The 26,863-nt window shown below is 47.0% G+C and overlaps 1 protein-coding gene across 1 annotated transcript; it reads right to left on the minus strand.

Moving 5' to 3' along the window:
- Positions 1 to 5,322: 5,322 nt before the first annotated feature.
- Positions 5,323 to 11,954, minus strand: tmem88b (transmembrane protein 88 b; the record flags this gene model as incomplete). The annotated part of the gene is made up of 3 exons (XM_084166038.1): positions 11,518 to 11,954; positions 8,045 to 8,419; positions 5,323 to 5,610 (listed from the first exon to the last, which is right to left on the minus strand). Exons 2-3 carry the CDS (start codon positions 8,411 to 8,413, stop codon positions 5,323 to 5,325), a joined length of 657 nt encoding a protein of 218 aa, XP_084022164.1. The 5' UTR covers positions 8,414 to 8,419; positions 11,518 to 11,954.
- Between the last annotated feature and the right edge of the window lie 14,909 nt (positions 11,955 to 26,863).

Here is a 26,863-nt window from a genome sequence, read left to right on the forward strand (position 1 = left end):
AGGTATGGTGTTCTTTGGATGCAACTCAGCATTCTTTGTCCTCCAAACACGACGAGTTGAGTTTTTACCAAAAAGTTCTATTTTGGTTTCATCTGACCATATGACATTCTCCCAATCCACTTCTGGATCATCCAAATGCACTCTAGCAAACTTCAGACGGGCCTGGACATGTACTGGCTTAAGCAGGGGGACACGTCTGGCACTGCAGGATTTGAGTCCCTGGCGGCGTAGTGTGTTACTGATGGTAGGCTTTGTTACTTTGGTCCCAGCTCTCTGCAGGTCATTCACTAGGTCCCCCCGTGTGGTTCTGGGATTTTTGCTCACCGTTCTTGTGATCATTTTGACCCCACGGGGTGAGATCTTGCGTGGAGCCCCAGATCGAGGGAGATTATCAGTGGTCTTGTATGTCTTCCATTTCCTAATAATTGCTCCCACAGTTGATTTCTTCAAACCAAGCTGCTTACCTATTGCAGATTCAGTCTTCCCAGCCTGGTGCAGGTCTACAATTTTGTTTCTGGTGTCCTTTGACAGCTCTTTGGTCTTGGCCATAGTGGAGTTTGGAGTGTGACTGTTTGAGGTTGTGGACAGGTGTCTTTTATACTGATAACAAGTTCAAACAGGTGCCATTAATACAGGTAACGAGTAGAGGACAGAGGAGCCACTTAAAGAAGAAGTTACAGGTCTGTGAGAGCCAGAAATCTTGCTTGTTTGTAGGTGACCAAATACTTATTTTCCACCATAATTTGCAAATAAATTCATTAAAAATCCTACAATGTGATTTTCTGGATTTTCTCAATTTGTCTGTCATAGTTGACGTGTACCTATGATGAAAATTACAGGCCTCTCTCATCTTTTTAAGTGGGAGAACTTGCACAATTGGTGGCTGACTAAATAGTTTTTTTCCCCACTGTATATCATGATCGCAAGGCGTATGAACTAACAGGTTATAGATCAAACAACGCAATATATGTTGTTGTTTTTTGGCTTGGCTTCCCCAGTGATTTCACCCATGCACTGCTACTGTCCTTGGGATGTCCCTACCCCATTGAAGTTTACATTTTAAATGGTTAGGTAAGGGTTATGGTTAAGGGTAGGGGTTAGGGACAGATCTACATTTACTGGGGGTGGGGTGGTCCAAGATAGGGGAGGGTTGTCAAACTTTTGTTTTTGCTTTGGGGAGGGTTGTGTGTTTTTTGGGTGGCACAGGGGAGGGTTGTGTGTTTTTTGGGTGGCACAGGGGAGGGTAGTGTGTTTTTTCCCTGGTTTACATTTGCTCTTCTGCTTGTATTTTCCCTCTAAATAATGGCTTCTCATAAAGTTTAGAAATGTTTGTGAAGGTTTGGTATGATGTGGCTATTATTAAGCTTTAGCTACTGCAGGCCTATGATATGAAGGCAGTGCGCCCCGACGCTCCAACTGACTCCGACAGTTGAACTTGAGGTGAGGAAGACTGTTTCAGGCCTATCAGAGTTACTCCTATAAACTAACAACATAATGCTTGTCTTTATACAAAATATTTGGATCAAAAATTAACAAATTACCCTCCTTCTGTACGGCTATATCTAGCAGACACAGTAGCCATCTGACATAAAGTAATGCATGGGTTAGGCCTAAGCTTCTCTTCCTTTATATAAGCTATATATATATATATATATTAAAATATTAATATCATACAGTGGACACCTAAGCCTATAGGCCTTTGCATGCAATGTCCTGATACATTTAGTGCTCAAATCTCTGACAGCTGTACTGTGAGGTGGACAATTATTGTTTTAGGAAAACCAAAATAGGCTATAAAGTTTTGCATATGCTACACATCCAAACACAAGGAATAGTGTTTTTGTAATTTGTTATAAGGCGTTTTTAATGACTCAAATGTGGCACATTTGGCCAACATCCCTCATTTATTTATTTCTCAAATGTCCGGTAAATTAAAATCTTCCCTGTCCTGTTATCTGGCGTCACATTTTCCTAAAAGAAACTCTGAAATGGCGTATTGTTTTTATGAAGATTTGAGAATATTCACATAAAAATGTGTCGCCAATTGGATGGAAACCTAGCTATCGACACCCTAAAGACTCTGGCAATTGCGCTAGTTCAGTGTCACTTTGATTATGCCTGCACATCATGGTTCACCAGCAGCCCCAAATATCTAAAAAAAATAAGCTACCAGCCAAACAAGCTTATAAGAATTGTACTTAAACTCCCCCCTCATACTCATCTGGAGGTTGAGCATTTTTTAGTCTCTATCGCTGTAATGTGTCTGTATCTATGTCATTGTTGATATATTTCTGTAAAAAAAATAGGGACCACAATGGAAAGAAGTCCCCGACTTTATTGTGCAATCCCGGTCACTTCAAAAAATCTTTGTTTATATATGTATTTCTTAACTGACAAATAAAATCAATGAATCAATCAATCCAAACTGTGCAGTGGCCAATTGATTAATGGAAATAGACATCTGTTACAAAACACCTAAAAGTTGAATGACATTCAGAGACTGCCAAGCCAAGCCTTCGATACTGGATAAGCTTACAAGGTAGGGAGGGATGCATTCTCTGTTTGTCGAGATTAAAATAGTCTATTTATTGTGGTGATGAAAACACAAACCATGATATTGAAGTGCCCGAAGTTGGTATGCTTTGTTTATTGGTTGTGTGGTGCATTGGTGCAGAAACCTGTTGGTGGAAAATTCATTGCATATATTTTATATCATTATAAATACGGCATCAAAATGTTGAAAATCTGATTTCCCCCTAGCTGATCATTGTCTGCAGCCGGCTCTGATCATAGTGTAATGAAACAGGCAGGGAGAGTGAGCTCGTCTGTGGTGGTCAGCAAACCATCAACCTTCTGGCCCGTCGTCCTGCGCGGCATCGACTGTGTCACAAAAGCATGCTGAAGTGGCAAAGTTGATATACATGTTTATAAATGCAGGGTCGCTACAGTTATTGCTATTTGTGGTGGGAAACATTATTCTGAGTTAATTCTATGAGTGGGGAGAGTGTTCAATTTAGGGGAGGGTCATGTGAAAAGGGGAGGGTCATGTGAAAATAAGTTTAATTGTTTTATGACACCTTGAGTTGCACCAGCCCCTAAATTTTGATCTCTCCCTTAGGGTTTAGGGTGGTGAGGTGAGGTGAGGTGACTGGTTGTGCATACCACATTAAAAGGTAATACATTTTTACAGTTCAATTCAGTGTTGGGGAAGCTACTTTGAAAATATATACTGAACAAAAATATAAACGCAAGATGCAACAATTTCAAAGATTTTACTGAGTTACAGTTCATAGAAGGAAATCAGTCAATTGAAATATATTAATTAGGCCCTACTGGGTGGGCCTGGGGAGCCAGGCCCAGCCAATCAGAAATAGTTTTTCCCCCACAAAAGGGCTTTATTACAGACAGAAATACTCCTGAGCATCCCCCTCCCCCTCCTCAGACGATCCCGCAGGTGAAGAAGCCGGATGTGACGGTCCTGGGCTGGTGTGGTTACACGTGGTCTGCTGTTGTGAGGCCGGTTGGATGTACTGCCAAATTCTCTAAAACGACGTTGGAGGCGGCTTATGGTAGAGAAATTAACATTAAATTCTCTGTCAACAGCACTGTTGGACATTCCTGCAGTCAGCATGCCAATTGCACGCTCCCTCAAAACTTGAGACATCTGTGGCATTGTGTTGTGTGAAAAAACTATACATTTTAGAGTGGCCTTTTACCTGTCAGGTGGATGCATTTCTGGAATCTTTTATTTTAGCTCATGAAAAATGGGACCAACACTTTACATGTTGCGTTTATATTTTTGTTCAGTATAGTTTACCAAGCTACCTACCAATGACTTCACACTGGAAGAAGTTAGTCAGTTAACTGATTTGCTAATTACAAATGACAAAACACTGGTGATTTATCAGTAATAACTTTCATTTTAGTTTTTTAGTTTTAGTTTTTTTTATCAAATGGTGGCGGTGATTTTAGCCGTGTCCTGTGTTCGTTGCTGGCGGTAAGGCAGCTTCATACCCCACTGAGAATACAGCTGTGATTGTAAAATAAACGTGACATTTTTTCAAGATACGATATTCAAATCTGGCCGTTCATATGCACATTTGAAACCGTCGCGTAACAAAATGCGAACCGAGTTGCCGAGTAATGTATGAACTGGAATCCCTTCCTCACATTGAATATGTGCAACTCATATTTAGCTGGCAGGGGAGATACCATGATCAAGAAGGTGGTTCACCCATGGCGAGGCTCAGCCATTGCACTCTGGCTGTGTTGACCCCTGCGAATAACCCCAAATGTGGGAATTCATGCATAACCACAATGAATAACCACAATGAACACACTGTTTTTTTTAATAAAAGACAGACTCAAACTGATTCCAAATAGGCTATATTTGAAAAAAGGAAATGTACAAGAAACAGTAGCAGTCATAAACCATAGTCAACTAAATGTACAAAACTATACTGAAGGTCCTTCATGATGGATAAATGCTTAAAGATACTGTGTTGATGTGATATTTGATGTGAACACATGGCAGTGATATTATGTCCTTTAATACAATGTCCAGTGTTTCACTGAAGAAACAAAATTTAGCCTGCCATGTGGTTGAGATGTTTGCTGTTGATTACTTGTTCTCCATCTTGAACAGTGTAAAAATTCCTGCCTCTTTTTGGTCTGCTATAATATTTTCTGACAGTAAATCCCACATGTTGACAGGTCACTTTTCATTAAATTGGTTGTATATAGCGTGGTGGTGTGAGGGAGGTTACTTTGGTTGAACTCAGGCCAGAGGAATGGTTTACTTTGTTCTGTGGGGCTTGTACTGTAGCCTTCCCAGATAGGAGTTTGACTGCTGTGGTTGTTCTTCTCCTCCTCTTTCACCTCCTTCTCCTCCTCCTCCCTTCTCTAATGCCATTCTTCCCTCCTTTCATCCCGTCTCCCTCCTCATCTTGGCTCTCCCTTTCCCTCCACGCGCTCCCTTCTCTTCCTCTCCCTTTCTGTGTCTCTGTCTCTCGCTCATCCTCGCTCCCTCCCTTATACCTTCCTTTACATATCTCCCTCTCCCCACCTTCTCCCCACCCTCTCCCCACCCTCTCCCCACCTTCTCCCCACCCTCTCCCCATCTTCTCCCCTCCCTCTCCCCAGCCTCTCCCCTACTCTCCCCACCCTCTCCCCTCCCTCTCCCCACCCTCTCCCCTCCCTCTCCCCACCCTCTCCCCTCCATCTCCCTCTCCCCACCCTCTCCCCTCCCTCTCCCCACCCTCTCCCCACCCTCTCCCCTCCCTCTCCCCACCCTCTCCCCTCCATCTCCCCACCCTCTCCCCTTCACACCCAGACCTTCCCCTTTCCTCCTCCCTCCCCTTCGGCCCCACCGCCTCCACAGCAGCCCCCTCCCAGGCCATGGTGCTGTGTGGCGGGCAGGTTCTTGTAGACAGCCCTGGAATATGGTATAAAGCAGAGTCCCAGCTGGAGGTGGTGGGCCAGGCGGCAGTAGGCGGCCAGAGCCAGGACCAGGAGGGGGGTAACCAGGAGGAAACCTACCACCAGGAGGGCCACACAGCCACCGTCATTCAGCAGGTCCGAGCAGTAGCGGGTGGTCCCATGAGGGCGCACCTGGGGAGAGGGACATGTGTTGTTTTTTGTTTGTTTGTGTTACTTACTGTTTTTCTTACTGTTCCTATGACTGCATAATGCTAATGAAAGCTAATGAAGCTTTCTGTTAGTGTCTTCTCAGAACAGATGGAGAGAGTCGTTGGTTTCAGCGCCCATGGTCAAGACAAGTGAAGGATGGAGGAATAAAGGAGGAATGCAGGAATGGACAGATAGGGGAGAGGAGGAGCTGCAGGGAGACGATGATGTGCCCCTGGTAGAATGTGTGTCTGAGGTGAGGATAGAGCAGATAGCAGTCTGACACACACACACACACACACACACACAGAGAGAGAGAGAGATTGATCAACACTCACAAACCCAATCCGTTTTGTTCTCACACACTCATACTGACCCCACAAAGAACGAGGAGCCCTTCCATAGATTAAATGTGATTAATTGCCATTCTTATATCACAGCTGTGTAACATCACAATAATAGGAGAGAGTGAAGGGAGAGTGAGAGGGAGAGGAGAGAAGAGAAGAGAAGAGAAGAGAAGAGAAGAGAAGAGAAGAGAAGAGAAGAGAAGAGAAGAGAAGAGAAGAGAAGAGAAGAGAAGAGAAGAGAAGAGAAGAGAAGAGAAGAGAAGAGGATAGGAGAGGAGGATAGGAGAGGAGAGGAGAGGAGAGGAGAGGAGAGGAGAGGAGAGGAGAGGAGAGGAGAGGAGAGGAGAGGAGAGGAGAGGAGAGGAGAGGAGAGGAGAGGAGAGGCAGTTTTGAGGGAGGTTGGGAGGTGAACACAGATGACACTATACATGAATGTCTGTTCGTTTCTACTTTCTGAGGCCTCATCAGGGATTTTATGTCCCAAACTTAATATTGTTTATATTCATTCTTATTGAAGGCATTTGGTTGTGAGTTGGGTGTGTGTTTGGTATCTAGCTCTGAAATCATGCAACTGTTCATTTCAAGTTCTTGCAACTGGTTAGCGAAGATCCTCCATCCTTTTCAGAGTTTGTGACAGCAAACTGTGAGATCAGGGTAACTTTTTAGCCAGCTTTAAAATTCCCCCCTCACTTCTTTCTCATCCCCCTCTCTCCTTTGTTTCATTTCTCTCTCTCTCTCTCTCTCTCTCTCTCTCTCTCTCTCTCTCTCTCTCTCTCTCTCTCTCTCTCTCTCTCTCTCTCTCTCTCTCTCTCTCTCTCTCTCTCTCTCTCTCTCTCTCTCTCTCTCTCTCTCTCTCTCTCCACCCTAATCCCTTCTTAATCTGGTGTCACAAGGTTCCTGTAACATGTCTCTTTGAATACACACCCATGCGTGCATACCCTGATCATTAGTAAGGTGGTCAGACCAGTAGTGCTGTGGCCCTTCTTCCCATTCCCACTCTGACCCACTATGACCAGTAGGGGTGGCAGGGTGGGAAACTAAAACTAGTGGGATTTACTGGGGTCAAAGGTGTGTGTCTGCGAGCATGCATGCACCATCCCACCTCTACAGGGTCTTGCATGCGTGCATCTGTGTGAGTCTGTGTTTGTGAGCTCAAGTGTGCTAAATTTATTTCACATTACGTCTGTGAATCTGTGCATGTGTGTGTTTAAAACGTTCTTGGACTAAAGCACATCTAGACCTGGGACCAGCCAGGCTAGCTAATCACTCTCCCCTGACTCCTGAGTCCTAACCTGTCCAGTCTGATTCTAAACCCTGACTGGCACCCTATTCCCTATATAGTGCACTACTTTTGACCAGAACTCTATGGGCCCTGCATGGTTAAAAGTAGTGCACTATAACTGGGTGTGAGGTGTTCGATTTGGGATGCAGACTCTGTTCTTAAACATCTGCTTGTGAAACACATCACAGAGGGCCAAACTCCACCCTCATTTAAACTATTCTAAACTCCACCCTTATTTAAACTATTCCAAACTCCACCCTTATTTAAACTATTCCAAACTCCACCCTTATTTAAACTATTCCAAACTCCACCCTTATTTAAACTATTCCAAACTCCACCCTCATTTAAACTATTCCAAACTCCACCCTTATTTAAACTATTCCAAACTCCACCCTCATTTAAACTATTCCAAACTCCACCCTAATTTTCAGCTAAACTATTCCAAACTCGTGGTGGATGGTGAAAGTTTAGTTAGTATTTACAGTTAGTCTCTCCTGAAATGTCAGCATGCTGTATAACATATAATTACTGGTCTCTTATCTAGTCAGTTACTCCTGAGTACCTCTGAAATGGTAAATGGTTATGACTGTGTTAGCAAACACCACTCACATTGACGCACACACGCTGACACAGATGAAATATGAATGCGAAATTGAAATGACACCTAGGAATTTTGGAAGATTAATGTAAGAAATGCTCTTTACTTTGTGTACACACACACACACACACACACACACACACACACACACACACACACACACACACACATACACACACACACCCTTCTTACCGTAGAATGACAGAGGAATCCGAACACCACCATGACGATGGCGGGGGTGAGGATGAGTCCGAACACCAGTCCGGCCAGGCAGGCGTTGATCCCCGCGATGACCAGGTTCTGGGCTGTCACCAGCACCGAGCACGCCCAGCAGTCCAGAGAGCCCCGGAGCTCTAGGGGAGCGCCGCTACCACCTCCCCCACTCTCAGCTGCAGAGTACGGGGGAGGCACCACCACGCCGGAGGGGGTCCCCACAGGAGCGCTGGAGGCCAGAGAGTTGGAGTGCTGGAGGTGGTGGTGGTGGTTGTCGGGAGAGAGCTCCTCGGAGAACTCCAGAGCCTGGTGGTGAGCCCCCTTCTCCAGTGTGCCGCTCATACTCATGGTCAACTGGGGAGGGAGAGATAAAGGTTAGCACAGGTTGATCCAATGTGAACAATACAATGCAACGCTACATGTATAATATGGTCCTTGTTTCTCATTCTCGAGTGTACCAGCTCAGTCTTCAAAGGTAGTTCACAGGGAGGTTAGTTAGAGGAATGATCTGTTAGAGGAAGAGGACGGCAGGCTGCACCGTGTAATCTATAAACACTCTCATATCTTCTATCAGTGCAGGATGGTTATCTGAAAGCTGATTGGTCAGAGCGGGATGGTTATCTGAAAGCTGATTGGTCAGAGCGGGATCGTCATCTGAACGCTGATTGGCCCTGTGGGAAACGCCTCTAATTGCCAGATGAGGGTGCACAGAGGATGATGATGGATAAGATGAAGATGAAGGGTAAGAGACAGAACCAAAGGATGTGTGTGTGCATGTGTGTGTGTGTTTGTGTGTGCTTCTACACATGCCTGAATGCATTTGTTTATCGTTGGGCTGATAACAGACTGCCGTTCCTGTCTTGTTAGAAATAGAAAACTTAGAAAACTTGTTCAAGACACTGTAAAGGTGTTGCCGCAGCCCGTCTGGTGTTCAACCTTCCCAAGTTCTCTCACGTCACCCCCCTCCTCCGCACACTCCACTGGCTTCCAGTTGAAGCTCGCATCCGCTACAAGACCATGGTGCTTGCCTATGGAGCAGTGAGGGGAACGGCACCTCTGTACCTTCAGGCTCTGATCAGTCCCTACACCCAAACGAGGACATTGCGTTCATCCACCTCTGGCCTGCTGGCTCCCCTTCCTCTGCGGAAGCACAGCTCCCGCTCAGCCCAGTCAAAACTGTTCGCTGCTCTGGCACCCCAATGGTGGAACAAGCTTCCTCACGACGCCAGGACAGCGGAGTCACTCACCACCTTCCGGAGACATTTGAAACCCCACCTCTTTAAGGAATACCTGGGATAGGATAAAGTATTCCTTCTAACCCCCCCCCCCCCCCCCCCCAAATTGTAAAGTGGTTATCCCACTGGCTATAGGGTGAACGCACCAATTTGTGAGTCGCTCTGGCTAAGAGCGTCTGCTAAATGACGTTAATGTGCCCTTGAGCAAGGCACTTAACCCTAATTGCTCCTGTAAGTCGCTCTGGTTAAGAGCGTCTGCTAAATGACTAAAATGTAAAATGTAAAATGTTGTTTGATTCTTCCAGTATGGTAAAAAACCACACCAAATCACCATAGACCAAGTTTCAAGTTTCCCTGAATCAGCTATAACGCCTAACTGACATGTGCCATTAACGCTGACAGGATAGCACCCCCTCCCCCATGCTAACTAAGCGTTGCCCTGACCAGCCTGAACAATGGACTGAGGTCAGCGGCCAGCCCGCCTTCCAGAAATACCCCAGACCTCGGCACCGCTCGGCCCCAGTGTGTTAAATCTATCAGGGCAGACCAGAGGGGCCAAGGCCCAGCACTTAACACTGTTAGTTCAGAAGTTGTGTAAAAGTAGTATATTGAGCAATATTCCACAGGTGCAGGGTACAAATAATGCCAAGGGAAAATATAATACTTTTTGGTAGCATTCAAGCACACCCATGAGAATTCTAGCAGCGTGGGTACTGTTCTTTTTCCTCCCCGTAGTACTTTTATTTCTAAAGCAGTGTATGCACATCCAGCACTTCCACAGGTGCAGGAAACAAAATAAAACATTGAATGCCTCACATTGGTTTTAGCCGGGACAAGGGGTTTTCTTGACCGCATGGTAAACTCTTGTGGGTATTTGTGGGTTCATGTTTTTCATCATGAATCTTGTTCTGGAGGCAGCTCTGCAGAGTGGTCACTAGCTGGCACAGCCACAAAGTCATAAAATATGATTTTAAACCTAACCCCAATCACACTGCTAACCCTAATACCTAACACTAACCTTAAATTAAGACCAAAAAGCTCATTTTGACTTTGCAACTGGCCTATCTAAAGGAATATCACTCTGTTCTGCCTCCAGGACAAGACTCCATTTTTCCACCCCTTATTTTTACCAAACAAACACACATCACCCTCATCTGACCGTTAACCCTGACCCTAACCACGCTATGGAAGACGTCCACTTGAGAAGTATTGTTACTGACTCGATAACTGTTTACGTTCTACGTCAGTCTCCTATTGTTAGTAAAGTGTTGTTCAGGTGTAAGGTCAGAGTCCAGTAAGAGGGAGACCTGCTCACGCGTTGTATCCCGACTTAAAATAGGCCTCCACTTGGCTGCTCCATCTGTTTTACACATCCCATGTATTTGCTATTCTTTGAAATATGACACGTCATTGTTTCTCATAACTCTGGAGACACTGATCTTAATCTGCTATAGAAATGACTGAATCATGTCCTATGGTATTTTCAAATGACCTTCCTCTCTAGCTTTGTGGTTACTGATATAACACTGAACTACATTCAAGCTGGTCCTTGAAAGATTATCATAATATATTCTCTAATCTAGAACATACTGAAGCAGCTCTATTGTCTTTTGACTGGCAGTTATTTGTTTCTGGCCATTTTGAGCCTGTAATCGAACCCACAATTGCTGATGTTCCAGATACTCAACTAGTCTCAAGAAGGCCAGTTTTATTGCTTCTTTAATCAGCACAACAGTTTTCAGCTGTGCTAACAATAATTGCAAAAGGGTTTTCTAACGATCAGTTAGCCTTTTAAAATGATAAACTTGGATTAGCAAACACAACGTGCCATTGGAACACAGGACTGATGGTTGCTGATAATGGGCCTCTGTACGCCTATGTAGATATTCCATTAAAATGCAATAGCAATTTACAACATTAACAATGTCTACACTGTATTTCTGATCAATTTGATGTTATTTTAATGGACAAAAAAATTGCTTTTCTTTCGAAAACAAGGACATTTCTAAGTGACCCCAAACTTTTGAACGGTAGTGTACCCCCTGTCTGAAATGTTATTATCTATGCATTTAATTATCAGTGATGCTAACAAGAATAGTAATTTTAAAATGCTGCTAATTTTGTGAATGATTTTCACAGATAGTAGAATAGTTGACGTCTAAATAGAATGTTTTAGTTAGTTCAACTCCCTCCCTGGGTCTGTACGTTCTCACTCACATTGACGTGGAGCCTGGTAGAGCCTCTCTCTCTTCTTCTCTCTTCTCTTCTCCTTCTCTTCTTCTCTCTTCTCTTCTCCTTGAAGTTGCAGTGAAACTCTCTCTTTTTTTCCCACTTCTTCAAGAAGGTGGACAATGTTCACAAGCTTTAACTGTTCTCTCTCCTGTCTTTCCTCAAATCTCCCCTTGCGTTTTGGCTTTGGGTTTTCACTTCTAGTCCCTCTGTATCAGTTCAGATTCCTTTACACTCTTCTTAATGAAGTTGTGACCAGCTCGTGTAGTAATGGTATGCTGGCCTCCAGTAGGTGTAGTCTCATGCTGTTTCCTCTCTGCACTGTGCAGGGTCGTCGGTCCGTCAGGGATAAGTCAGTGTCGGTCCCCCTCCCCTTCTTCTCAGACTGAAGTGCTTCCTCCTTTCATCTGATGTTCTCGCCCTGACTGCAGTCGACCGCTCCAGCCTCAGCGTTTTTGGGCCTCAGCTCTTTAGAAGTATCCCAGACCTCTGTACGTCCCTCCGTCAGTCCGTCAGTCCGTCCCTCCTTCTCCTCCTCTTCTCACACTTACTACGTTTGATACAAGAGCCCGTCTTGAGGAATTAGAGGGATGCCTTTCTCTCACGCTCTCTCTCACTTCTCCCTCACTCCTTCTCCTCCCTCCCCCTTCCCCCCCCCCCCCCCTTTCTTAACTACTACATCGAGTGCTTGTGCCCCCACCACACTCCTCTCCCTCTTAACTACTACACCCAGTGTCTGTAAAGCACCCCCTCTCTCTTCTCTCTATCCGTCTATTAACTGTGTGCAGCAGTCTGTGTTTGGGGATGGAGCCAGGCTGCTTCTCTGATAACCTGTGAAGTGATGGAGCCTGTGGAGAGAGGGAGAGGGAATTAATGTCACGGTTTCGGCCGAGGCTGCTCCTCTTCCTTGTTCGGGCAGGCTTCGGCGGTCGTCGTCTCCGGAGTACTAGCTGCCACCGTTCTATGTTTCATGTTCATTTGGTTTTGTCTGTTCATAACACCTGTCCCTTATTTGTGTCTTAATTGTTCCCTTATTTAGTTTCGTGTGTTTGGGTCAGGTGTTATGCGTGATTGTGAATGTCAGCTTGCCTCTACGTGTTTGGTTCTCTCGTTATTGTGTTTCGAGAGCTCGCACTGCGTGCGCTTTTCTTGTTGTTACCGCACTGTTGTTTTCGTGCGTAATTGTTCGCGCCACCCGGTTGGGTTGGCGACCTATTTTGTGTTTGGACTCTAGTAAAGATCTGTTGAAGTCCTCCTGGTTTCCTGCACCTGATTCCTACTATTCCACCCACCACACTCTGACAGAATCACGCATCCTCACCATGGAATCAGCAGGAGCGACCGCGCCGACAGCCGAGATGGCTGAACGTCTTCGTGGTCAGGAGGACCGCATCAACCAGGTCTGTCATGCCCTGGAGGGGGTGATGAATACTCTGCACCGATGGGAGACCAGCGGGGTTCCCACACCTCCACGAACCGAACCAGCCCCATCGGTCAGCCCCCCTGTCTCATCTCCGGAACCTAGTGGGATTCGGCTCTCGCTCCCGAGGGCGTACGACGGCTCCACTGCCGGGTGTCAAGGGTTCCTGCTGCAGGTGGAGCTCTACCTCGCCACCGTACACCCGGCGCCCTCGGGACACGAGAGCGTCTCAGCCCTCATCTCCTGTCTCACAGGCAAGGCGTTGGAGTGGGCCAACGCCGAGTGGAGGAGAATGGACGCCGCTACCACGAACTATGCGGAGTTCTCCCGCCGCTTCCGTGCTGTGTTCGACCATCCACCGGAAGGGAAGGCGGCGGGGGAACGTCTATTCTACCTCCGACAGGGGATGAGGAGCGCCCAGGACTTTGCCTTAGAGTTTCGGACCCTAGCGGCTGACGCAGGGTGGAATGAGCGGGCCCATATCGACCATTTCCGCTGCAGCCTCCGGGAGGACGTCCAGCGAGAGTTGGCGTGCAGGGACACGTCGTTGACGTTCGACCAGCTGGTCGACATGGCCATCCGGCTGGATACCCTGCTCGCCACCCGTGGGCGTCCCGGAGGGGGGGGTTCGCCCATTCCACTCTCCAGCACCTCCGAGCCGAGCCCTATGGAGCTCGGAGGTGCTGGCGCTAGGGAACGGAGGAGGAGGAGCCCGAGGGGACCCGGCCCTTGCACCAACTGTGGTCGTGGAGGGCACACCGCGGCTAGGTGTTGGGGCGGGTCCTCCAGTGAGGGAGATGGCAGGTCACGCATTGGGGGGTCCCCCCAGGTGAGTAGGCGCCCTGCTTACCCAGAGCTTTCTGTCGTGCACCTAACCTTGCCTGTTTGTTTCCCACAGGTTGCACCTCGTTCCCAGCATAAGGCGCTGGTAGATTCAGGCGCAGCTGGGAATTTTGTAGATCGCCAGTTCTGTATAGAGTTAGGGATTCCCCTCCTTCCAGTGGATAAGCCTTTCCCCGTCCATGCCCTAGATAGCCGTCCGTTAGGGTCTGGGTTGATTAGGGAAGTCACAGCACCCCTTCAGATGACGGCGCAGGAGGGTCATGAGGAGAGAATTCAGCTCTATCTGATTGACTCTCCTGCGTATCCGGTAGTGCTGGGTCTTCCCTGGTTGATGACTCATGACCCTATTATTAGGTGGCGAGAGAAAGCTCTTAAAGGGTGGTCTGCTCAATGTGAGGGGCGGTGTCTGGGTGTTTCCATAGGGGCGACCTCGGTGGAGAGTCCGAATCTAATGCCAGCACTGCAGATTCCCCCCGAGTATGAGGATTTGGCACTGGCGTTCAGTAAGACTAGGGCGGCGCAGCTGCCGCCTCATAGACGGGGGGATTGTGCGATAGATCTCCAGTCAGGAGCAGCTCTCCCGCGGAGCCATGTGTATCCCTTGTCTCAAGAGGAGAGAAAGGCTATGGAGACATACATCTCTGAGTCTCTTAGACAGGGATACATACGGGCCTCCGTTTCACCCGCTTCCTCAAGTTTCTTTTTTGTGAAGAAAAAGGATGGAGGTCTGCGCCCGTGTATTGATTACCGCGGTCTCAATCAGATCACAGTGAAGTACAGCTATCCACTTCCTCTGATTGCGACTATGACGGAGTCACTGCACGGTGCGCAGTTCTTTACAAAATTGGATCTTAGGAGCGCATATAACTTGGTGCGCATTCGAGAGGGCGATGAATGGAAGACAGCGTTTAGCACGACTTCCGGACACTACGAGTATCTAGTCATGCCATATGGGTTGATGAATGCTCCCTCAGTCTTCCAATCCTTCGTCGATGAGATTTTCCGGGACATGCAGGGACAGGGAGTAGTTGTGTACATCGACGACATTCTGGTGTATAGTCCTACCCGTGCTGAGCATGTAGCCCTGGTGCGCCGAGTATTGAGGAGGCTGTTGGAGCATGACCTATATGTCAAGGCAGAGAAATGTCTGTTTTTCCAGAAGTCGGTCTCCTTTCTGGGTTACCAGTTATCTGCGTCAGGGGTGAAGATGGAGGTAGACCGGGTGTCAGCTGTGCGTAATTGGCAGACCCCAACCACTGTGAAGGAGGTGCAACGGTTCTTGGGTTTTGCGAATTATTACCGGAGGTTTATCCGGGGTTTTGGACAGGTGGCAGCTCCCATAACGTCTCTGTTAAAGGGGGGTCCGGTGCGCTTGCGGTGGTCAGCTGAGGCGGACAGGGCATTTGGGAGACTAAAGGACCTGTTTACCTCGGCGCCGGTGTTGGCGCATCCGGATCCCTCTTTACCGTTCCAAGTAGAGGTGGACGCGTCAGAGGCCGGGATAGGGGCCGTTCTTTCCCAGCGTTCTGGCACTCCACCTAAACTCCGCCCCTGTGCGTTCTACTCAAAGAAGCTCAGTCCGGCGGAGCGGAATTATGACGTAGGAGACAGGGAGCTGTTAGCCGTGGTACAGGCCCTAAAGGTGTGGCGGCATTGGCTCGAGGGGGCTCAACACCCTTTCCTCATTCTAACTGACCATCGTAACCTGGAGTACATCCGGGCAGCTAGGAGACTGAATCCTCGCCAGGCTCGCTGGACTATGTTCCTAGCCCGGTTTGTGTTTAAAATCACATACATCCCTGGGTCCCAGAACGGGAAGGCAGATGCTCTGTCTCGGCGGTATGACGCAGAGGAGAGGTCAGTTGAGTCCACGCCCATACTACCGGAGTCTTGTCTGGTTGCTCCGGTGGTGTGGGAGGTTGATGGTGAGATCGAGCGGGCGTTACGCACCGACCCGAGTCCTCCACAGTGTCCTGTGGGTCGGACGTACGTTCCGCTCGAGGTACGCGATCGCCTCATTTGTTGGGCTCATACGTCCCCCTCCTCTGGCCATCCGGGTATCGGCCGGACAGTGCACTGCCTTAGCACGAAGTACTGGTGGCCAACGTTAGCTAGGGATGTGAGGATTTATGTCTCCTCCTGTTCGGTGTGTGCCCAGTGTAAGGCGCCCAGACATTTGCCCAGGGGTAAGTTACAACCCCTGCCTATTCCACAACGACCCTGGTCCCACCTCTCGGTGGATTTTGTTACCGACCTTCCCCCCTCACAGGGGAATACTACCATCCTGGTCGTTGTGGATCGGTTCTCTAAGGCCTGTCGTCTCCTTCCCATGCCGGGTCTACCTACTGCCCTACAGACCGCTGAGGCTCTGTTCACCCATGTCTTCCGGCATTACGGGGTACCCGAGGATATAGTGTCTGACCGAGGCCCCCAGTTCACCTCTAGAGTGTGGAGAGCATTTATGGAACGGTTGGGGGTTTCGGTAAGCCTTACCTCGGGGTACCACCCGGAGAGTAATGGGCAGGTTGAACGTGTCAACCAGGATGTGGGTAGGTTTCTGAGGTCATACTGTCAGGGCCGGCCGGAGGAGTGGGCGAGATATGTGCCCTGGGCCGAGATGGCACAGAACTCTCTTCGCCACTCCTCCACCCAACTAACCCCTTTTCAGTGTGTGTTAGGGTACCAGCCGGTTCTGGCACCATGGCATGAGAGCCAGATCGAGGCCCCCGCTGTGGATGAGTGGGTGCGGCGCTCGGAGGAGACGTGGGACGCTGCACACGTCCATCTGCAGCGTGCCATACGTCGACAGAAGACGAGCGCCGACCTACACCGCAGTGAGGGGCCAGTGTACGCACCTGGAGATCGAGTCTGGCTCTCAACCAGAAACCTGCCCCTCCGCCTGCCCTGCCGGAAGCTGGGTCGGCGGTTTGTGGGGCCATTTAAAGTCCTGAGGAGATTGAACGAGGTGAGTTATAGGTTAGAACTACCTGTTGATTACAAAAATATTAACCCCTCGTTCCATGTGTCTCTCCTCAGGCCGGTGGTAGCTGGTCCACTCCAGGACTTTGAGATTGAGGAGACTCCTCCGCCCCCGTTGGACATCGAGGGGGCTCCGGCGTACACCGTGAGGTCCATCCTGGATTCTAGACGCCGGATGGGGGGTCTTCAATATCTCGTGGAGTGGGAGGGGTACGGCCCGGAGGAGCGGTGCTGGGTGCCAAGGAGGGACGTATTAGACCAGTCCCTACTGACCGATTTCCATCGGGGTCATCCTGCGCGCCCTGCTCCGCGTCGTCCGGGTCGTCCCCGAGCTCCGGGTCGGCGCACGGCTGGAGCCGCGCGTCAAGGGGGGGGTACTGTCATGGTTTCGGCCGAGGCTGCTCCTCTTCCTTGTTCGGGCAGGCTTCGGCGGTCGTCGTCTCCGGAGTACTAGCTGCCACCGTTCTATGTTTCATGTTCATTTGGTTTTGTCTGTTCATAACACCTGTCCCTTATTTGTGTCTTAATTGTTCCCTTATTTAGTTTCGTGTGTTTGGGTCAGGTGTTATGCGTGATTGTGAATGTCAGCTTGCCTCTACGTGTTTGGTTCTCTCGTTATTGTGTTTCGAGAGCTCGCACTGCGTGCGCTTTTCTTGTTGTTACCGCACTGTTGTTTTCGTGCGTAATTGTTCGCGCCACCCGGTTGGGTTGGCGACCTATTTTGTGTTTGGACTCTAGTAAAGATCTGTTGAAGTCCTCCTGGTTTCCTGCACCTGATTCCTACTATTCCACCCACCACACTCTGACAATTAAGAGAGAGTGGGAGAGGGGGAGAAGGAGAGAGGGAGTGTTTATTTAAAGAGCTGCTGTGTCGCTGTGGTCTAATCAGCAGCCAGGGATGGAGCAGAGGCTGCATGGTGCCATTGACATCCCCACCATTTTACAGACAGGATGACAACCCTAGTTGCTTAGACCAACTTATGTAAAGATGTACGTACATTAGTCAGTGCTTTTATTATTTTACAAAGATTTCTGGAAGTAAAGTGTAACACGTTTGGGTATTACACTGTACTTACAATAGTAGACCTAGCCTTAACCATAACCCTAACCCTAGCTGCAACCCTAATCTGAGCTCCAACCGTAACCCATGAGTCTGTAGCAGTGGAAGATAGCGATGTGAGAGAGAGCAGATTCACACTGGGAGGGGACAGGTGGGCCAGTACAGCTCTGATAGTGTTTAGGGATGGGTCCTTGATTCCCACTGAGAAACACCAAGAACCCAGATAAAGAAAGACAAGGAACAGAGGATGAAGGAGGTATAGAGGATGGATGTCATAACAGTTACATTAAGCAGAGATGCAAAAGATGTTAGGAAGTCCAGAGAGACGCCACAACATGGCCACAACAATTCTCTTTTATGATGAAAAAGACAATATCATGAATCGCGGACGGGAGGGATAACTGGAAGGATCAATGGAACAAGGGAAGAAAAAATTTATAAAACGAAAGAGGGGACAGAAGAAGAATTTCTGAACTGATAAGAGCGTGAGTGCAAATCACAGAGTAATTACTGTTATCTGATTGGATTTTCTCTCTCTCTCACCCTTTCTCTCCTTTCTTTCTCTCTGTTCTCGCTCTCTTCTCCCCTTTGAGCTGGTCAGTATTTATTTCCCTTGTCCCTCCACTGGGCTTTATCCCTGATCTCTACAGATATTTGAGTATCTTTTATCTGTATCTGAGCAGAGAAGAGAGGAGTCGAGGGGCAGGAGTGGAGAACACAGAGACCAGGGGGATCCAAACATGCTCAAATAGATGAGTTAGAGATACTGTTGATCTTTACCATCTTTTACTGTACACTTTTACTGGGCTTTACATGTTCATGTTTTTTGTTAGCTTATATCATGCTTATCCGAACCAAGAAAGAAGAAAATGCCTTATCAGTACCATCTTCTACCTCTTAGTGCACTGTACACCCAAGAGACTGACTTACAGATGTGTTTGCGTCATATACGGCCTATGGTTTACATTTTTAAATGTTGGATTATGTAAGAAGAAGCGGAAGATGAATGAGTAGATGGGATGGGAGGAGGGTGGAAGAGAGGGATGTGGTTGATGCAATTCAATCAGAAGTGTTGCTGAAAGAGAGTGTGATGGAGAGGGAGTGAGACAAGAAGAAGTAAGCAATGGAGAAAATAGCTTCTAAAACTAACTGTTGTTGCATCTGTGGCAGGGAATATAATCAAGCATGAAACCGCACACTGGTTGATTGGGTAATTGCAGTGTTCATATGTGAAAGTGTTTTAGTCTGTCCAGCCAACTCTTTCTCAACAGTCTTGTGGAACCTCCATAGTAGACATGTACTGGTAAGCAACTCCAGTGTAGATCTGGCCTTTTGTTGTAGGTTATTTTCCTACTGAAAGATGAATTCCTCTCCTAGTGTCTGTTGCAAAGCAGAATGAAGCAAGTTTTCCTCTACAATTTTATGTGTGCTTAGCTCCATTATCTTTCTCTTTATCATGAAAAACTCCCCAGTATTTGCCGATGTCAAGCATACCCATACCATGATGACAGTGGTGATCGGTGATGATTAAGATGAGGGAGGACAATATTGTTTTTAATGAGCTTGGCCTTCTATTACAGCATATTGGATGACTGTCATTCATATTCCATTCACCCAGTTCAATGTAACATCGATAGGTTTAGGCTACTACATGATACTCGAAGTTTCCCTATACCCATCATGAGGTTGCTACAACCTAGCCTATGAATGAAAGTTTACAACGTAGGAGCACAAGTGGAGAGACACATTAGAGTAATCAAGGTGACAGACAGTGACACATTCAATACCACCTTAGGGTGTAATCATTAGTCCAACAGTTGCAAACGAGAGTATCTATTGGGCAAATTCAGGTATGTTTATCCCTTTTGCTTCCATTTAAGAAACAATTTTCAACAGAATCGGCAGAATGAATACACCCCTGATCACATGCGAACACAGTTCACTTTCATAGCAGCCAAATACAAACAGCAAGATCATTTTTCTCGTTGTATAATTCCTTCTCCTTCTACGCGCTCTCCTCCTCTCACCTTTTCCCTTCACTTGTGGACTTCAGTGCACAACACATCAGCTGCCTGTGACCAGGCGAAAAGATCTTTACAAGCCAAACCTTCATATCATAACCACTAACCATTACACACCGCCTACATTGTTGTACAGTCAGCAAGCAGCAAGCGGTGGCAATACATTTCTAAAACCAAAAGCTTACCTTGACTTTGAAGAGTTCCAGTGTTGGATAGCCATAGCCAACTAGCTAACATAGCACCCCCCACTGTTTGAGCCAGGTGTTTGAGTATGCTACACAAGCTAGCTGCATTCGCTAGCTAAGTGAAAGTGAAATAAAATACTACAAAATATAGCTCTCTCTTTCTCGCTCTCTCTCTCTCTTGCTTCTCCTTCATTTTTAAAGCAACGAATAAGCTACAGTATAGCTGTAGCTTATACTTTCAGTACTAGATTAATTCTCTGATCCTTTGACTGGGTGGACAACATGTCACGATCGTCGAACAGAGATGAGGACCAAGGCGCAGCGTTGCAGGCAAACATACTCTTTATTAGAGACACGATCAAAACCAACAAAACGAAAACGTGACAGTTCACGGTCTAACACAACAGACTCGAAACAAGATCCCACAAACTCTGTGGGGAAACAGGCTGCTAAAGTATGGTTCTCAATCAGAGACAACAAGCAACAGCTGAATCACGTTGCCTCTGATTGAGAACCACACTGGCCAACATAGAACAACAATACTAGAAAGTGAAACCTAGAACAAAACACATAGACTTTACACACCCTGGCTCAACATATTAGAGTCCCCAGAGCCAGGGCGTGACAGTACCCCCCTCTAAAGGCGCGGACTCTGACCGCGCCCACCAAATACCACAGGGGAGGGACCGGGTGGGCACTCCGCTTAGGCGGCGGATCCGGCTCCGGGCCTGATCCCCGCTCCCTCTCCAACCCCCCAAAGTACCCCTGGTCCGGTCTGGCCCCGCTGGCCGGAGCTGGACTGCACACTGGTGGAGCGGATTGCTCTAGCTCCGGCATGAAGCATCTGACCGGTGCCGGACCAGCCACCGGTGGAACAGGCACGGGCCGTGCCGGACTGACGACGCACACCACTGGCTTGGTGTGGGGAGCAGGAGCGGGCTGAGCCGGGCTGACGAAACGCACCACTGACTTGGTGCGGGGAGCAGGAGCGGGCCGGACCGGGCTGACGAAGCGCACCACTGACTTGGTGCGGGGAGCAGGAACGGGACGTGCCGGGCTGACGAAGCGCACCACAGACTTGGTGCGGGGAGCAGGAACAGGCCGGGCCGAGCTGGCGACGCGCACCGTAGACTTGGTGCGAGTGGCAGGAACAGGCCGGACCGTACTGGGAACACACACCACTGGCCCTACGTGGGGATCAGGAACAGGCCGGACCGGACTGGCAACACACGCCAGTACCTCTCGCCGTGCCTCTACATCCTCCTTCCCCCTGGTGACCAGTGACTCCCGTAACCTGGCGGCCTCCTGCTGCCCCGTCGTCCACGGCGTTAGCCCCCCCCTAAAAAAATTATGGGCTTCACTCCTACCCGTGGACCAGGTCTCCATGCTTCTCGCCAGCCTTTCGCCCTTCTGCCTCCACGTCAAGCCCCTCTCTTCCTCACCCGGCTTGACCCAGTCGAGGAGGCGCTGGATATCCGCTAGGGATTTCCCTGGCGATGGTTCCTCGACCCGCTGCTTGGTCCAGTTCTGGTGGGATCTTCTGTCACGATCGTCGAACAGAGATGAGGACCAAGGCGCAGCGTTGCAGGCAAACATACTCTTTATTAGAGACACGATCAAAACAACAAAATGAAAACGTGACAGTTCACGGTCTAACACAACAGACTAGAAACAAGATCCCACAAACTCTGTGGGGAAACAGGCTGCTAAAGTATGGTTCTCAATCAGAGACAACAAGCAACAGCTGAATCACGTTGCCTCTGATTGAGAACCACACTGGCCAACATAGAACAACAATACTAGAATGTGAAACCTAGAACAAAACACATAGACTTTACACACCCTGGCTCAACATATTAGAGTCCCCAGAGCCAGGGCGTGACACAACATGTCAGTTCATGCTGCAAGAGCTCTGATAGGTTGGAGGACGTCCTCCAGAAGTTGTCATAATTACTGTGTAAATCTATGGAAGGGGGTGAGAACCATGAGCCTCCTAGGTTTTGTATTGAAGTCAATGTACACAGAGGAGGACGGAAACTAGCTGTCTGGCTACACCATGGTGCTACCCTACAGAGTGCTGTTGAGGCTACTGTAGACCTTCATTGCAAAACAGTGTCTTTTAATCAATTATTTGGTGATGTGAATATACAGTATTTAGCATAGTTTTATTTTAAAAATGATACATTTTTTAATGTTTCACTATTTTTATTTTTATGAAATTCACTGAGGAGGATGGTCCTCCCCCTCTGAGGAGCCCACTGCATGATGCAGCCACCACCATGCTTGAAAATGAGGCAGTTACTCAGGGATGTGTTGTGTTGGATTTGCCCCAAACATAAGGCTTTCCATTTAGGCCAAAAAGTGTATTCCATTTTCATGTTTTTTTGCAGTATTACCTTAGTGCCTTGTTGCATACAAGATGCATGTTTTGGAATATTTGTATTCTGTGTATTTGTATTCTTCTTTTCACTCTGTCATTTGTCATTATTGTGGAGTCACTACAACGTTGTTGATCCATCCTCAGTTTTCTCCCATCACAGCCATTGAACTCTGTAACTGTTTTAAGATCACCACTGGCCTCATGGTAACATCCCTGAGCAGTTTCATTCCTGTCCTGCAGCTCAGTTCAGAAGGACGACCGTATCTTTGATGTGTCTGGGTGGTTTGATACATAATTGTGTCTAAAACAATTTTCCCCTTGGAACATTAAAAGTAATTCTATCCTAATCCACAGCATAATTATTAACTTGACCATGCTTAAAGATGTATTCAATGTCTGATTTGTTATTGTTACCCATCTACCAATCACTGCCCTTCTTTATGAGGCTTTCAAAAAGCTCCCTGGTCTTCAATACTAAACTGAGGGACCTTACAGATGTTGTATGAATGGGGGACAGAGGAAGGGTTAGTCATTCAAAAATCATGTCAACATATATTATTTAAATGAGAGTGAATCCATGTAATTTATTAAGGGATTTTTTTTTAAGCCACATTTTACTCCTGAACTAATTTAGGCTTTCCTGAACAAAGGGGCTGAATACTTGTGCAACGACTATTTTAGTTATCACATTCTTATTAATCTTTAAAAATATATATATCATTTTTCTTCCACTTTGACATTATAGAATATTTTGAGTAGATTGTTGACCAAAAAATTAAGATTAAATCAATTTCAATCCCACTTTGCAAGGCACTGTATGTATCCACACGACAATCTATATTTCATTGATCCTATCTGAGTAATTATAAATTAATAATAGCTTACTTCATAGTCAGAGCCTCGGCTAACTTTAATAGTAACCCCGGACGACAACAATGACCAACAATAGCTTCAAAGACTTCCTAGGTTTTCCCATCATTAGTCCAACAACATGATGATCACACTAGCCCCTTGAGCCAGCATTGTGTTGGTGGGGTGCGAGTGTTTGGTCACACACACAGGCACAGACACACCAGACTGACCGTCTTTGGCCATCAGATCCGGGTGGAGTTAAGGGGCCAGGGTTCCGGTTTAGAAGCTACAGTTTTGCTTCGGTACTGCAGTTTAACTGACACCTGGCCTAGAAAGACAATTTCCATACATAGCCACATAGAGGGGATTGTACGGAGATTGTGACAGCCGGTTAAATGGCGTCCCTTGACAAGGCAAGAACAAGATGTATGTCAGGACAAGTGCAGTATAATCATAAGGAGACTTATACTTGGAATACGGAGGCGGAATTGAGGGAAAAAGAGAGGCAGAGGAGGTCTAAGAGAGAGAGGGAGGAAGAGGGTGAGCTTGAGTCGGTTAAGAATGGCGGAAAAAAGGGAGATGGTTTGTTAAAGAAGAATGGTAGAAAGTGTAAACAGAGTGAGTTGAAGACAGGAGGAGAAATGGAAGTGAATGAGGGCGAAGTATTGGAGGTGGTAGGTGTGGTGAAGTTCTCGGAGCCCGAGGCTTGCACCAAGGGTCAGGATAAAGATGAGTCTGTGACAGTAGGAGTAAAGTTTTTGGAAAAAGTGGACCCTTGCCTTTTGGCTGACACATTTGTGGTTTCAGGGTGGGTGAAAACAGAGTTGGGTGTATTGGAGATTTTTAGTTAACTACTCTGTCTCACTTAAGGGCAGACAACATAACAAACCAATTATATTAATTATGCATGTTGTAAAATGAAATGCCTATATGCCCTATATGCCTATGGATTAAGAACCAATTAAAGGGTTAAAACAGAGCCATGATGAAATGGCTCTAGGTATTTTTCCATTACATATATTATAATATGCTTAACAATAGTAGAGATATTTCTTTAGTGCAAATGCTGTGCTTCTGAGAAAGGATGGTTCCCTCCAGCTCCCTGCAGCTGGTCTGGCATGTAGTCAAGGACATGGGATGGAGATAAACTTTAGGAACAGATAGACCTGTATTGTTTCCATTTCTCGTTGCTTCTGAGTAACCTGGTCACACGGTCAGGACAAGGAGCCTCAGAATGACCACAGTTTTTTTCAGCTCATCCTAGACAAAGAGCCTCAGAGTGACCACAGTTTTTCAGTTCATCCAGTCTTTTACTATCTTCCAAGGGCGCAGCTGTGTGGAGATATGAATAGTAACGGAACTAACATTATCACTTGTTTGTGCGCTATGACCCGATACACATAGCCACAAGTAGAAAACCATGGTGGCTCCAGGTCAAGGGATGATGGCTGTTTGGATAAAGAGGGGGTTCCGATATGATATGAAAAGGAGACCAAGCAGACATAGGGATAGACAGGAAAGAAGCTAGACAAAGAAACCATAGTGGCTCAGATATGATATGAAAAGAAGTCTGGGACGGCAGTTGCTCTGCAGACCAGCTCGGCTCTATTGCTTGTGTAATAAAGTCTATCTTGATTCTACAAAAACTCTGAAAGTACTTTGTTTGTTTGATAATTTTCTACAACAGGTGCTGTGGAATCGGTGAGGGTAACCAGAAGTGGTCTTGTGATAATTGTTTGTGTTTCTGCTGGTCAGAGAGAGCAGGCGCTCCGTGTTAAACGAATGGGGCAAGATAAATTAATTGTTTTGGTCTCAAGAAAAGTGTGTCATTGAAAGGAGTGATTACTGGGGTAGCAGTAAATGTGAAAGCTGACCAACTGAAGGGGAAGATTGCCGGTGTTTGTGATGTTCGTCGTTTGGTGCAACACAGACAGGGTGGCGTGAGTGGAGAAACAGAAGGGTCATTGTCCATTGTCTGTTCTTTTGAGTTTTGAGTCTTTGCCCGACAAAGTGATGTTAGGATATACAGTGGGGGAAAAAAGTATTTAGTCAGCCACCAATTGTGCAAGTTCTCCCACTTAAAAAGATGAGAGAGGCCTGTAATTTTCATCATAGGTACACATCAACTATGACAGACAAATTGAGAAGAAAAAAATCCAGAAAGTCACATTGTAGGATTTTTAATGAATTTATTTGCAAATGATGGTGGAAAATAAGTATTTGGTCACCTACAAACAAGCAAGATTTCTGGCTCTCACAGACCTGTAACTTTTTCTTTAAGAGGCTCCTCTGTCCTCCACTCGTTACCTGTATTAATGTCACCTGTTTGAACTTGTTATCAGTATAAAAGACACCTGTCCACAACCTCAAACAGTCACACTCCAAACTCCACTATGGCCAAGACCAAAGAGCTGTCAAAGGACACCAGAAACAAAATTGTAGACCTGCACTAGGCTGGGAAGACTGAATCTGCAATAGGTAAGCAGCTTGGTTTGAAGAAATCAACTGTGGGAGCAATTATTAGGAAATGGAAGACATACAAGACCACTGATACTCTCCCTCGATCTGGGGCTCCACGCAAGATCTCACCCCGTGGGGTCAAAATGATCACAAGAACGGTGAGCAAAAATCCCAGAACCACACGGGGGGACCTAGTGAATGACCTGCAGAGAGCTGGGACCAAAGTAACAAAGCCTACCATCAGTAACACACTACGCCGCCAGGGACTCAAATCCTGCAGTGCCAGACGTGTCCCCCTGCTTAAGCCAGTACATGTCCAGGCCCGTCTGAAGTTTGCTAGAGTGCATTTGGATGATCCAGAAGAGGATTGGGAGAATGTCATATGGTCAGATGAAACCAAAATAGAACTTTTTGGTAAAAACTCAACTCGTCGTGTTTGGAGGACAAAGAATGCGGAGTTGCATCCAAAGAACACCATACCTACTGTGAAGCATGGGGGTGGAAACATCATGCTTTGGGGCTGTTTTTCTGCAAAGGGACCAGGACGACTGATCAGTGTAAAGGAAAGAATGAATGGGGCCATGAATCGTGAGATTTTGAGTGAAAACCCCCTTCCATCAGCAAGGGCATTGAAGATGAAACGTGGCTGGGTCTTTCAGCATGACAATGATCCCAAACACATCGCCCGGGCAACGAAGGAGTGGCTTCGTAAGAAGCATTTCAAGGTCCTGGAGTGGCCTAGCCAGTCTCCAGATCTCAACCCCATAGAAAATCTTTGGAGGGAGTTGAAAGTCTGTGTTGCCCAGCGACAGCCCCAAAACATCACTGCTCTAGAGGAGATCTGCATGGAGGAATGGGCCAAAATACCAGCAACAGTGTGTGAAAACCTTGTGAAGACTTACAGAAAACGTTTGACCTGTGTCATTGCCAACAAAGGGTATATAACAAAGTATTGAGAAACTTTTGTTATTGACCAAATACTAATTTTCCACCATAATTTGCAAATAAATTCATTAAAAATCCTACAATGTGATTTTCTGGAGAAAAGAAATCTCATTTTGTCTGTCATAGTTGACGTGTACCTATGATGAAAAATACAGGCCTCTCTCATCTTTTTAAGTGGTAGAACTTGCA

Source organism: Coregonus lavaretus, assembly GCF_964263955.1.
Source record: "Coregonus lavaretus genome assembly, chromosome: 7".
Lineage (NCBI taxonomy): Eukaryota > Metazoa > Chordata > Actinopteri > Salmoniformes > Salmonidae > Coregonus > Coregonus lavaretus.